This window comes from Brachyistius frenatus, unplaced genomic scaffold (assembly GCF_029030835.1).
Source record: "Brachyistius frenatus isolate BFR_SWC_R1_liver_20210118 unplaced genomic scaffold, ASM2903083v1 Contig_252, whole genome shotgun sequence".
Lineage (NCBI taxonomy): Eukaryota > Metazoa > Chordata > Actinopteri > Embiotocidae > Brachyistius > Brachyistius frenatus.
In genome coordinates, this window is record NW_027210851.1 from 345,960 (window position 1) to 360,229 (window position 14,270).

Consider the following 14,270-nt stretch of genomic DNA (forward strand, 5'->3'; position numbering starts at 1 on the left):
GAGGTAAGAGTGCTATTGAGATAAATGAATGAATAAAGGCTCTAAATAAAACATGAATCCCATCTGTTGCCCTTGAATCCTCAACATTTACATCGTGTGTATTTGTGCATGTTGAGTAGTACCAAGTAAATCGTGCTTTTATTTTCATTTTCATTTCAACATAATAATAATTTAAAAAAAAGGCCACTCCACAGCCCAGTGAGGACCACATACCTTAAACTCCATGGGGGTGTACTTCTCATTCTTTGGCGTGGTGTTGCCCTTGTAGTTGAGGTGGTTCGGAGTGGTGGGGTGAATGATGGCCGACTCTTGCGAAGGCTTGTGGAAGCGTTGACAATACACGTAGATTAGGAAGGACAGCAGCCCCGCCCCCAGGAAACAGGAAACACCGGTGGCGATTAGGTGGATGGATGTGAATGCTGGGAAATGAAGATGACACAGAGTGTTAGTAAAGGTTCAGCATTACTGAATTAGATTAAAACAAATTCAATTAGGCAGGCCTGTTTGGTAAAAGAATAGGTTAATAATAATAATAATAATAATATAGGCTAATAATAATAATATAAAGGACAGAATAGGTTAATGAATAGGTTCACAATTTTTTAAGTGTGTATTAAAACAGTAGTCGGGTATCCTTATGAACACTTAAGCAGATTTTGGTCTCTGTAGTCCTTCCTCCTGTTCATACAAGAGACCCCTTCCCAAAGTGATTTTGTCCCCCATTTAACAGCTCCAGCTGCTCCTGTTGGAGCTGTTTTGTATTAGAGTCTGTTCCAAACAGCATGCAAAGCTGCTCCCAGGGACTTTGTTAAATTACACTATACAGGGTGTGTGTTTCACTATAAAACAGCAGTGTCTCTGGAGAGTTGTAACATCGAAGAAATACATGCTGGGAGCCTGCTAATAGGCTGATGTTTCTTGAGAAACTTTATCTAATGACTGAATTCTGAGAATCAAGTAAGACTTATAGTGCTTTCACACCTGCCTTGTTTGATCTGGACCTACACACAGTAGCAGGTGAGAAGATGTGTCTGACCACGGTCCTGACCAAAGGTTCAAAATTTAAAAGAATATAAGCATGTCCTACAAAGTTCTTTAGTGTGCTCGCAAAATAGCAGTGAAACCAAAACTAAAAATTCTAAATGAACTAGAAACATATTAAACGTATATATTTACAGAGCTAATGAGAAAAAAAGAAAGTTGGTTCCACTAAATTCCTGCATGTTTTTCAGTATACCGTGTGCCGTTCCATCAAGGCAGAGTATAAAAAATCATCTTTAAAAAAGTAGGCCTAATTATAAATGATTGACAGTTTACTCGAACATGATCTTTTCCAACACTCGATTAAACTACGCTCCAAGTGCAGGTTGACAAAGTGCTCCTCGAGTTGATCTCTAAAGGAATTAAGAAAAGAGCCATTCGTTGGAAAAATGCTTGATACAGACAGACATGCAGCTCGGCTTATGTGATATTACTCTGCTGAACTGAGTCTGTTCAGACAGTACAAGGATACTGTCATGGTCCTGTTAAAGTTAAACATATATTTTATTCTGACAGGACTCCATCAGCATGTATTAAATTAACTACTGTACGACTTTTTTTCCTGATTGTAAGTCTTGCATGTATTTTTGTCCTCAATTATTTAAACAATTTTGGATGTATTGGGTCTTTTCTGTTGATCTTCTTGTTTTTCATAGACAGCTGTTTACCCTTGCACTTGTACTTCCTATCTGAGGCCATAAAAAATAAAAAAAAGTCCTCCGTTTTGATGAGTCTGCAACTTCTTAGCATATAAAACCCAATATTTGTCTTCCGTCTCCTGACTAGCTGTCAGAATTTTGCACAGATTGTAATAACAGACATGAAAATGCACATATAATGCATGGAAACACACATCATGGACAGACATCTGTGGAAACATACGGGGGGGGGGGGGGATATCCTGAACATGCACAGAGAGACAAGGCGGAGGCAGCTGTTAATCCACTTACCTCCACAGTGTTGGTCCTTATCAAAACCAGATGCAGGGAGAATGACTGTAGAGAGGAGAGGAACACACGGTCAGACACACAGGCATGCACGCATGCACACACACACACACACACACACACACACACACACACACACACACACACACACACACACACACACACACACACACACACACACACTCTCTCTCTCTCTTTCTTGTTCTCTCTCTGTGGAGAAACAGCCCTCACAACAGAACAACCACCAACTGTAACATCGGGGGAGTTGACACATGCAGAAACAAAAATGATGAATGAGGAATTGAAATGTCTTCTCAATGTTACACAAACAGTCCTGGGAGAATTTTTTTTCTTTTTTTCAGGAGAAAAATGGACAGTTGAGTAAAAGAAAGGGGGAAAAAAACCCAACGACAACCCATCTCTGCTCCATCGCTGCTGTTAGAGACACTTCACGGCAGGACAAAGATTCACAGGTACAACACTTCCCGTCTTTCTGCTCGGTAGGAGGGGCTGGTGTGTGTGTGTGTGTGTGTGTGTGTGTGTGTGTGTGTGTGTGTGTGTGTGTGTGTGTGTGTGTGTGTGTGTGTGTGTGTGTGTGTGTGTGTGTAGACTTTTAATTGCAGTCCCACATTTCCTGATTAATTTTTGGAGCTAGTATTTCAGCTTCCTCCCAGCCGCCTCCCCTCTGCGACTGACCTTAACGAATCCATCCATCGCCTCGTTGAAATTTGCAGTAAAATTAGATGTGGTTTGGTGTTGTGACAACCCATTAATATTAATTGCCTTGGTCTGGACTCATTAGGGATTCTGAGCCTGGAGAGGCCTGTGCTGGCAGGCCATGGAAGATCATTCCAGGAGAAACTTTCTGAGATCGACATCCGCCTAACAAGGTGTGCCGAGGCCGGCGGGGGTCAACCGCTGACTTATTGGATTCGCTGACTTATTGGATTCGCGGACTTAATTGTGGTTAATCAACAGAAGCAGATGAGTTTTGTGAAAAAGAGGATGTCGGCTACAAACATACAAATCAGGCATGTTTGTGAGGATGATGACAATGGTGTGTACATGTATGTTGAAGACAGACGGAGCTGTGTCACTAAAATGACGAGCTGCTGCTTTTTGAATTCTGCTGCCAGTGAAGAAAAGCTTTGTGTGAAGCTGCCCTTCAAAATTACACCCTGCAGAGACCGAAACCAACAGCGAGCCTCACAACCCTCACATGGATGACAGAGCAGTTTGATGATGCCAGATGTAGTTTAACTCTTTTATATTTCTTTGAACAGTTAAAACATGAAATTTATTCCGGAAGTGATTGAACATTAAGTTGAATAGTTGCTCGTAGGGCTGAGAGTGATACAGTGATAAGGTATTTGTATTTCTCCTTAACCTGTAGTGGGATTATGCTACGATCTTATCTTATCATATTATTGTTCTACAAATTCCTGTTGTCAAATTTAATGATTCGGAGAAAGCAAAACAAGCCAAATTACTTGACGATTTTATATGATATGAAGGGTTTGGTCATTGGTCATATTACCATTGTAAAGGGAATATTATGAGGCTCTTGGTCAGATAATAGAAACAGTTTAAAGACATGCTTTTTGGGCTCTGGACAATTTAATTTGATTGACAACTGGCAAATAACTTACAGTGGGGTTGGATTATTGATGATATTTTTAAGTATTTACTATTTTACTATTTCCTTTTTATGTGAAAAATATATGCCTACAAGTGTTTACATGAAGCATCATACAGGTTTTTGTGACAAATTCAATCCAAAATCCTGATAAAACAAGTTAAAAGCATGCCGTGTATTTTGTGACAGTTACAAAAGAAACGCAAACCACGTCCTCAAAAGTCGAGCAAGAGGACGTTGCACTCAACGAGCCTTTCAACGGCCAAACCTCAACCTTTCCTGACAACGCCAGAGGATGCTGAGAAGGTACAGAGTGGATCTGAGAGCCGACTGACTCACCAGGTATTTCATTGCAGTCTCTGCGCTGAGTGCTGTTCCCCACGCAGGGGTTGCTGCCCTGAGCACCACACACTCGACTCCTCATCTGCAAGCCTGAGTCATCACAGGCTGACCACAGTGACCAGGCCATCCAGCCACCTAAACACAGAGAAGAGAACAATCAAGGCCACATCAAAGTCAAAGACGGCCCGGAAAACGAAGCGCCCACCCAAGCTGCCGCCGCCACCACCGCCACCACCACCACCGCCGCCAGCGGACCTCCATGGCCACCCAAACGGCCCAAACACAACAATAAAAGTGTTTGTGATGTAAACAGGAGTGGAAGAGTAAAGCCGTAGAGTTTGTTTAGAGCATAGCGGAGATGTTTGTCTTCAGAGTCGAGCTTTAGTGCTGTTACCCCGCAGCAGGCTACTGAGCACCAAACAAAGGCTTCAACCCAAGAGGACAGAGAAAATTCCCAACTTTCAGCAGCTCCCGTCTAACCGTGCACTTGCTGCACTCTTTTGCCCTGTGTATAAAAGCACTGGAGTGGAGGGAGCACAGGCTGCCGCAATGAAAGGCTGATGAAAAAGGCTGGTTTGTTGTTCAGCGTGCTCTCAAGTGTGCAGTTCTGGCAAGGAGAGTTAGTGGAGGCAGAGGACAGGCCTCCTTTACCTTTCCTATGAGCCCGCTGCTCACCAACAGGCTGACCAGGCTCCACCATCTGCTCCCTCCTTTCTGCACAACCATCTAGACACACAAAAACACAACGACCACCTCAAATGTGTTTAATAACCGTGCATCACGACAACCCACTTTAATTGCTTCATTTATTCCCATTTATTTTTGTCGCCCGGACGACCTGCGTGATCGCACTGTTGAGTGCCATCAGGGCCAGGGGCTCCTCATTAGCATGCCGTCCCGACAGTCCTTCCTGGTGTCCTCCATTACTGCTGGAGACTTTAATCAAATGACCTGCGACAGGGGCATCAAATATCTCCGTGACTGACAGCAAGCTTGCCTCTAATTACACGTGCGGAGAGGGCAACGGCACCAGGAGGATGACTGATGTTGTGCCTGTCAAAAGAGGAGCAGACGAGGAGACAGATCGGGGCTCGGGAAGTTGTGAGCTGGTCGACTGGCGCAAGGCTAGCGGGGCGTGTTGGTCCACGTCAAGCGGGAAAAAATTAAACTGATAAAGGAGGCTGGTTAGCATCTGGGCAATGACAGAAAGCCATTTACCGGTGTTAGTCTGTAATTATCAGGGAGGCCGACTGCAAGTGTCACTCTCTCTCTCTCTCTCTCTGTCTGTATGTGAATGACAGCTGGGCTGATTCAAAACGAAAAGCATTTGAGGAAAAATGACCGTTAAGGGGAAACAAACTATTTAATTCGGGCAGAAATCACCTTCACGACAAGACATCCCATCTTCGCAGAAATAAACTGCAAAAAACCCGTAAACATCTCAGACCGTGAATATTTGTGTGGGCTATTCCTATTTTCCAGCAGAATTAAAAAAGAAGAAAACATTTTTTTAAATCACATTGTGTTGTTGCGACAAAACACTGAAGGCTGTTTGATATTAAACCGTAGAATCAGTCAGCCTGAACCTTTATACGTTCTGATGCAGGACTTTTATCATCGTCTTGGATTAGCAGGCAGATCTCTCATGAATATTTCAGTGTCCTTGTGGGAGCAGAATGGAAGTGTGTGTATGTGTTTGTGTGTGTGTGTGTGTGTGTGTGTGTGTGTGTGTGTGTGTGTGTGTGTGTGTGTGTGTGTGTGTGTGTGTGTGTGTGTACATCTAGCATATCATCACATTTTGAGACTAACCTCCAAAGTAAAGAGGAAAAAAAAAGAACACCAAAACAAACTTTTGTTTATGTGCTTATAGTCTATCTGTAAAGGTTATGTGTATCTTATAGTCGTGTTTTTCAAGGATCAGTACATACTAATGACCAAAAAACTACTGACTACTAAATGTTGGTGACAACCCTAATTTCTCCTGTTGATGTTTTGTGGCTAACTGAAGGCAGGGGCACTCAAACTATTTATTGTAATTGAAGGTAATCTTAGGTCACAAAGGCATGGTTCACAATGATGTCATACTTGCGATACGGTTTGCTCATCACTGACTGACAACAGATCGTCATGGTAATGAGATCATGATTCTATCTGGTATGACTAGTATGAATGCTCAGACAGACATGATTGATGTACAGTTTTGTCTGGGGAAGTGTTGGTGTGTAGGAAAGAGAGATCTTGTGAAGGAAAACCCAGTGGAGGTGCGTGGACCTTCATCAGGGAGCCTTGATAAACCGATTGAAATACGATTGGTAGCAACAGAAAGAAGTACATACTGAAATTTAGCCAAGTTAAAATGCAGAGTTAGTACCACTAGAAGCGTGAGAATGAATTTGGGTTGAGTGATTATTTAACATCATCTTGTTTTACACTCTTAAAAGACTTTTGCAAATATTCTCTAAGTAAATCCATTTTTGTAGGATGCCAAAACTTAAACATACATCAACACTGTGTTGTTTGTTTGATGTTTAGTAATACCAGGCATTCCTCATACACAGATAGACAAACCTTCCAAAACTTCACACCCATTACTTCACCTTTCCATATGCACAACAACACATGTGGAGCCCTTTTAGACCTTTCCAGAGAGGTTGCCATGGAGCTCAGAGCTCCAGCAACCCAGCGGGAAACAACGCGGTGGGAGGACGGGTTGTTTTCTCAGCATGATCCTGTTTATCTTTTTATACATCTGATATCTGGTTTATTCATTAGGAAAAGATGAAAGAAGCAAATTTAGCTGGGGGGGCAGCACACATACGACATGGTGAGGAAGATGATTGCCTGGCAGGAGGTGATGAAAGTAGCCCAAGCAGTGGAGGCATGACAGAGTTAGATTTAGAGTTTATCAGCGACCTTACCATCGCAGGTGTGTGTATTGCACAGGGCCTCTTCAGTGTGCAGTCCGATACAAATGTCTCCCCCGTTGGCGGGTGCAGGACTGTTGCAGGAGCGAGTCCGTTGGTAGTGACCGCCACCGCAACCAACCGAGCACTGAGACCAGGACGACCAGCAGGACCACGCACCTTTCACTGCAACATGTAAGGTCATTACAAAATCACATACTGCCCTTCGTAAACATGATCATGACCCAACTACCTGCTCAGACTCTCAGTGGCATAGAGAGTCAAGAAAGATATTTTCTCAAGGTAAGATGAGATGTATTTCTGCACAGTTTGAAGACCACAGGCTTCTAAATGAAAATGCCTAGAAGGGTCAAAAATCACATTACTCTACGGAGACTGAAGTCTGTGGCCAATTTACATCAAATTTATTACAAAACGAAGCAAATTTTGGAAATATAGTTAAAAGTTAATCTGCTACAAGTTCAAACTTTTAGGAAATACAAACCAATGAGCACATTTATCCTATTTTATTTATTTTGGGGTGGTGTAATAATTGAATCCTGATTTGATTTGAATATTAAAAATCACTTTTCTTTCACCACATTATATATCCCTCAGTTCCACTTTGTTTTATATATATTTTTAATGTAATTATCCAATATGTGAAAGTTAATGTAGATTTAAAAACTGTGGACTCAACACTTCAACCTGAAAGACCTCAATGAGAATATGATATTGAGACTTCACTGGTGTGATGAGCGACTTCTTTAAGGGTTGACTACATACACTTATTGAGACTTCAACAAGAAACACCTTGTAGTCTTTGGTTTTATCTTATGAAATCCCATAAAAACAGGAAAATTGAATACAGCAGCAGGCAGGTACACATTTTTTATATTTAAAGGTCTCATATTTGACACGTTTTTCATTATAAGAAGATATTTCTCTCGTTTTACATACTAATAACCATCTCAATATAGTTTTACATCTTCTTTTCTTTAGTGTTGTAGCTTGCTAGCTTTATGACCGCTCAGTGTTTTCTTCCACATACAATGTTGGACAGTGAGCCATGCTGAGGGTGACCATAAGACATAAGAGTAAGTTTGTGACATCACAAACTCATGAAAGTCCAAATGTCCAAGTTGCTGAATACAGGCTGTATGCACTTCTTAGTGGACTAAGAGTATTGATACTTTCACAGTATTTATATAGCACATAGACCTGCTTTACAAAAAAAGAAAAGAAATCTGAATCTGAATTTACACAATATTGGACCTTCAGGTGTTTATTAATAAAGATTTAAAAAAATACAGAATGTTTATTCAAAGATATAATTTAAATGATCAGTCTTCAGGGACTTGAAATTAAAGGTCTTAGGCCTGCTCTAAAACAAACAAACTGCTGGATTTTTTTTTGTGTGTGTCTTTGTTCAGTATTTATTTGTGGATAATTTTGGACCCAAGGGGAAATGTGCACCTGCCAAATGTACGCCAAGGCTGCATTTAAAAAATGTTTTAACTGTGATATGAAATTGATTTGTTGCACCAACAGGGCACCTTCGTGTATTTTCAAGTCTTCAAGGTCCTACAAACAATCAGACAATACACACAAATTGTCTCCTGTTTGTCTCCATGCTTGTCTTCATTTCATTTTGTCTTTTTGGGATCTATTGTTGTACACACTACACACATGCTATATTTCAGTTCTTCTGTTGTCTTCCCAATCATGTCATACCCTGCTTTGTCTTTACTGCGTCCTGCACTGATGTATTCTCCCCATAGTGTTTCGTGTTTCATCTGATCTGACCAGAAGAGCGTGACTGACTAATTGACTGGCTGGTTGACTGACTTATGTCTGTCTGACTGATGGAGAAAATGCCGCGTTGCCAGGTAACATCACAGTGCTGCAGAAAACTCCATTAGCTGAGTGGATTAGTGTGACACAGAGTACAGCAGGCTGTGACCACTTAACTCTGACTAGCTCTCACAGCCAGCCACAGCTCTGCCTGACTGACTCTGGCTAACTGGCTGTTTACCCGGCTGACTGGCTGAGTGTCTGCCTCACTGAATTACGGAACAGCTCTCTGACGAACTGACTGACATGATGGTTTTACCGTCTTCCTGTCCTTCTGTGTGGCCGACTGACTTGCTATGTCCCTTTACATTCAGACATACAAATTGGAAAAGTGAGAAATGTGCCATTCCTAATCACCCTGTGTTTGTTTGGCTGTTCACACCAACATTTTAATTGAGTTAGCTGAGCATAATTTATTGGCAGAGCTGAAAACCAGAGAGTTAGACAGGAGTAAAAATCAAAGACAGCTGGACAGCACTTTACATATATTCAAAAATGAATAACTGAGATTTGGACTTGTCTCAAATGACTTTAAACCTTACTTGTTCAACTTGTTGAGGGCATGTTTCAACCGACTTTGGATTGAACTTGGACTGACTATTGCTGGTCTAAAATGACTTGAGGCTTAACTTGGTTCACTTTCTCTTGTACTTGGTTTAATTTAAGGCATTACCTTGTCTTTAGGTTTGACCTGAAATGACATTGATCTGGACTTGGACTTGCTTTGAGGCTTTTCTAAAATGACTTGAGACTTGACTTGGACATCTTTTGACTGGCTTGGGACTTGGACTTCTGTCTGATTTTTGGGGTTTAGATTGATTGAAAGCTTAACTTTACCTCAGTTGACATGGATTGATGTTAAACTTGTCTTGAATTTATGTAAGGTACCTTGAGCCTTCACTTGACTTCATCTGGCAAAGGAAGTTGCATGGACTTGTCTTAACTCACCAAAGATTTGCCTTGGGACTTTTCTAAAATCAATTCACACTTGAGCTGGACTTGCCTCAAATTGTCTTGTACTTGGATTAACGTAAGACTTGACTTTGACATAAGACTTAACCTGAAATGACTTGAAATGTTTGGACATTGAACATGACTTGGATTCATGTCAAATACTTGACTTGGACTTGTTTCAATTGAACAAGGAAGTTATGTAGACTTGTCTTGACTGAACTGAGACTAGTTTTTGGACTTTTCTAAAATGACTTGAGATTTTCTTGCACTTTTCTGACTGGCTTGAGACTTGACTTCAACTTGTCGCAAATTGTCCTGTATTTGGATTGATTTAAGACTTGACTTGACCTGAAATGACCTGAGATTTTACATCACCTGACCTGGATTCATGTTAAATTTAACTTTGACTCACATCAAATACTCTGAGACTTGACTTGTCTTAAATGGTCTTGTTCTTGGACTTAAGACTTGACTTTGAATTGAGACTTGCCTTAAAATGATGTTGACCTGGATTGATGTAAACTTGGACTTGCTTCGAATGGCAGTAGTATAGACTTGTCTTGAAAGGAGACTTGAGACTTGTTTTGGACTTTTCTGGATAACTTGAGCATTGACTTGCTTTTAAACAACTAAAAACAACTCATCTCCTCCTTTGGAAAAAAAAAAATCCCATTGCATGTTCGGAGGTAGGATGTGTTAGGTTGACAATCAAATGTTTTTTAATTGTAGCAAAACTGCAGCTTTGTAGTGTATCGTCGAGTGTTGACTTTGATAATGCTTGAGACCAGGCTTGTCTCAACTGATTTGGGAGGTGATTTGAACCCTTAAAGACTTACAAAACAGCTCTGTGATATTGTGACTGATCTAAAAACAAGCAATGTTGAAAATTGAACGAATGATCACTTAGGTTTTCTGGGGTTTCAGAAAACAAACTTACCTTAAAGCCCTGTTTTTCAGGTCAGAAGTTCTGATAATGAAAACTATAATTGAGCTGAGGATAACTGTGACTAACCGCCTGCATGCCCCCCCCCCCACCCCACACACACCTGCTTCCACCACACTCATACACTAACAACCGATTCATTTTAATCTCCTCAGCAATCTATATTACCTCCATCCTCCTCTTTAATTTGATCATCAATTACTATTTCGCCCTCATTCTCTCTTTTGTCACTGGCCTTGTCCTTCTCACCTGCGTGTCTACCGGGGACATGCGCGGTGAGACCGGCTGCAAACGTGACGGTAATGGCAAAAGGCTTTCTCATTGGCTGCTTCCCAGTGGGAGGTAACAAGGCCGGCTCGCCTGGGCTTCCTCGGGTTACACGAGTCAGTTGCTGAGTTAAACCACCGAGGATTTCATGCAGATATCAACAACTGACATTCAAATACAGGAATTTGATCAGCCCCGCACCAACTAATCATAAATCATTAATTCATAAGGTACCAGTCATGAATATTTAAGGTAATCTCTTTAGCGGAGTTCAGTTCTTTTTTTTCTAACGCCAGCGCGCGCGTGTGTGTGTGTGTGTGTGTGTGTGTGTGTGTGTGTGTGTGTGTGTGTGTGTGTGTGTGTGTGTGTGTGTGTGTGTGTGTGTGTGTGTGTGTGTGCGCGCCTGTCCTCGGTCTGTTTAATAACTGTAGCCGGTCAGTGCAGCAGTCTGTGGTCAGCAGAGTTCCAGGTCAGCTGATTATGGTTTGCTGAGGAGTTTGAAATGGATAACTTCATTTGTCCGAGAACTCTTCCTGCACTGCTGCAGCTGCTGGTAACCATTAGCTAATGAAGCTAATGATCCACTCAGCCATATTTTACTACCGCCATTGACCTCCCTCCATCTCTGTCTCTGTCCCTGCCTCTCAACGTGCCTCTCCTTTCTTTATGAACCCATAATATACTGAGGTAGTTAGAAATAACGGACTTTTATTTGAGACGCTTATTTGAATCTTTGTAACTTCCTGCATTCAGGTTTTATTAGAAGAACTGATGGGATGACTTTGTGGTAAAAAAGCAGCAGAGTCAGTGTTCAGAACAGACTTGGGGTTATGAGACAGCATACATCAATTTTTGCTACAGATTTATGTCTGAGAGATTGTTTTCATATCCAAGATTTATTCACCAATTTAAAGCTTGAAAAAAAGACTCTGGTGAAAATCTTTTTTCTTTCATTTAAAAATGTATTGAATACTTAGATATACATATCCTGTGCTGCATAAAATTAGAGTCGTCACGGTCTGCTGTTAAACTGAAAGTTATTTTACATATTTTATGCCCCATGTCCAAAAACAGTTTTGTTTTCTGCTTTCAAAAGACAAAATGTCTAGTTGAGGCAAAACGTGACACTGACACGGTATCCTCTAGTGGACACGTGTGTATTGCCTACTTTGGCGTGGTTACAGACCAGAAGGTGAATGCATCTTATAGACATGTTATTTTGTGTCCCCACTCACCCGGACACGCCTGGACGTTACAGTCCTGGTACTCCACAGGTGAACCACGGCACGCCACGGGGGCGCTCTTCCCCTCCGGTCCGGCACAGGTTCGCCGACGGGTGCGGTAGCCTTTGGCGCAACTCTGCGAGCAGCTCGACCAAGTCTCCCATGACGACCAGCCTGCCCCTGCCACCCTCACCACTGGTGTCTTCAGGAGCTCCTCCACAAGAGCTACAGGAAAAAGGAAGGGTGTAAAAAAAAAAAGAAGGAAAGGTTTGATTAAAATTCACAGAAATATATGCAGCGCTGTCAGATTCAGAGTTTAAAGAATGTCAAGAGAGATATAAAGCATGCAAAGTCTTTGAGTGCCAGTCATATATGACTTTGCCAGCAGGCATATTTCTCTCTGTCCTCTGTCTGTGTCTCATGCATCCCACAGTTCCCTGCTGTCGGTGTTTCATCAGTTTGTCAGAGTCGATGTGGGCCCCCCAGGAGGCTGACGGGGGGAGACAGGTAATCGATTTCAGAGGGGGGCATGGAAAAGCCACCGGTGGAGAGCACTGAGCTTGTAGCCCTGTGAAACTCTCCGTGTGTCGGTGTGTATGTGGGAGTGCTGGACCGTGACCCCGTCACTAACAGCACGTAGGGGAGCTAACAGGTCTAACAGGAGGACCCTTTAAACATGTCACGCTCCTACAGGGATAAATCTTTGCAAGATACTGTTCATACAGAGGAGGGTGTGTGTGGTAGCTGCAGTCTGGTATGTGTCTGTGTACACATTAATACAGACAACAGATTGGCATCCTACTGAAATTTGAAAGATCATTGAAAATATATTATGGATATTTATTTTTTTGAGTCTCATCTTTTCTACCAACTTCCTTTTAAAACTCAGTTGGTTGTAATTTGGGGGGAAAAGCCACACAGAATTGATGCTATTACTGTTTAATCCCGTATTTATTCATTTAGGCAGCAGCGTGTCTAAGGTGGAGATTGGTGCATTCAACTGATGATGTCATGAAATGAGTTTTTCATCGTTTATTTATAGCACTACACCCCCCCAAGGAGTCTCTGCAGAGTGTACAGAATAAATAATAACTACAAACAGACACCACTAAAAATTTGAGGCTAAGTTCAGTTCAGGTAAATAACTAAGGATCAGTAGTTGACGGGTAAAAGTGTCTTGAAGGTTATCCATTGACTGAACCAGAAAAGAGAAGAGATTGGTTTTGAGACTCCAGTTGGTAATTTGAAGAGCCCACCTCCGAACCTTCAATGGGAATTTCTTTCAAAGGAGGAGGTGAGAAAAGGTCTCCCTCCCTCTCCTGTTGTAGGAACAGTCGGATAACCAGGACTGCGGAAGAGTAACAGACACAATGGAGTGGAACAAAGCACTGTAGGTAAATTTGTGTGTCATCCTTGGACTGATTGCGAATAAATTCCAGTATACAAAGTGGTCAAAGCCTCTGTGGGAAATTACTGTTAATTTTTCTGACTGCAGAGCGAAAGGAGAAAGAAGTTCAACTGAAAATGGATATTGTCACAAGAAAGCGGCCGATACAAATCTTTTTAAAATGACTTGCAAAACTTCATTGTTGCTGCTGCACTAGCCAGTCTGACTAATCAATAACAGAAATTCAGTCACCAAAAAGGCAAATATTAGTATTATTTTTGACATTTTTTTTACAAGTGTATTAACCTCATATGCCTCTCTCTTTATGTAATATCATTTAAACTGTGACTAGCAAGCAGCTGAGGGGGACAAACTTCATGTCAGCTTCCACTTAACTTCCAAATCTGATAACTAATGTATCCTGACATTGATTTTCTATCTCTAAACTTGGTGAGGACTATGGACATGACAACAAACTGTAGAATAGCAGGAAATGTAGCACTGATGGCAGTTAAATGACAATAAAACCCAATATTATCACTAAGACGACTAATTCAGCTCATTTTATAAGACTTATGCAAAGTTTGTATAAATGTGGTATTACTTGGTAAAAAAAAAACTAAACACAAAAAACTAAAACCTGGCTCCAAATACACAGCATACGTATTTCAGGTGGCTTTTCAGTTCATCGTGTTCTGCCAACATTGAGTAAATGCAGCAATAGTCCCTCTTGCCTGCAGTAAAGCCTCCAGGTTTTGTCTCTAAATATGTCA

At 41.5% G+C, this 14,270-nt stretch overlaps 1 protein-coding gene across 5 annotated transcripts in view; it reads right to left on the reverse strand.

Annotated features, from left to right (window-relative positions):
* The window catches only part of sema5ba (sema domain, seven thrombospondin repeats (type 1 and type 1-like), transmembrane domain (TM) and short cytoplasmic domain, (semaphorin) 5Ba), a 142,364-nt gene that overhangs the window by 5,991 nt on the left and 122,103 nt on the right, over window positions 1–14,270 (reverse strand). For 2 of the 5 annotated variants that reach the window (XR_011311943.1, XM_069720825.1), the window contains exons 17-21: window positions 12,123–12,335; window positions 6,885–7,055; window positions 3,964–4,101; window positions 1,992–2,036; window positions 214–419 (exon numbers count right to left, since the gene is read on the reverse strand). Coding sequence is in view for 4 of the 5 variants with exons in the window: in XM_069720825.1 (XP_069576926.1) it covers window positions 214–419; window positions 1,992–2,036; window positions 3,964–4,101; window positions 6,885–7,055; window positions 12,123–12,335 (773 nt within the window). In the remaining variant the exon portion in view is untranslated. The remainder of the gene's footprint in view (window positions 1–213; window positions 420–1,991; window positions 2,037–3,963; window positions 4,102–6,884; window positions 7,056–12,122; window positions 12,336–14,270) is intronic. The other 3 variants (XM_069720827.1, XM_069720826.1, XM_069720828.1) reach the window with 3 other exon arrangements.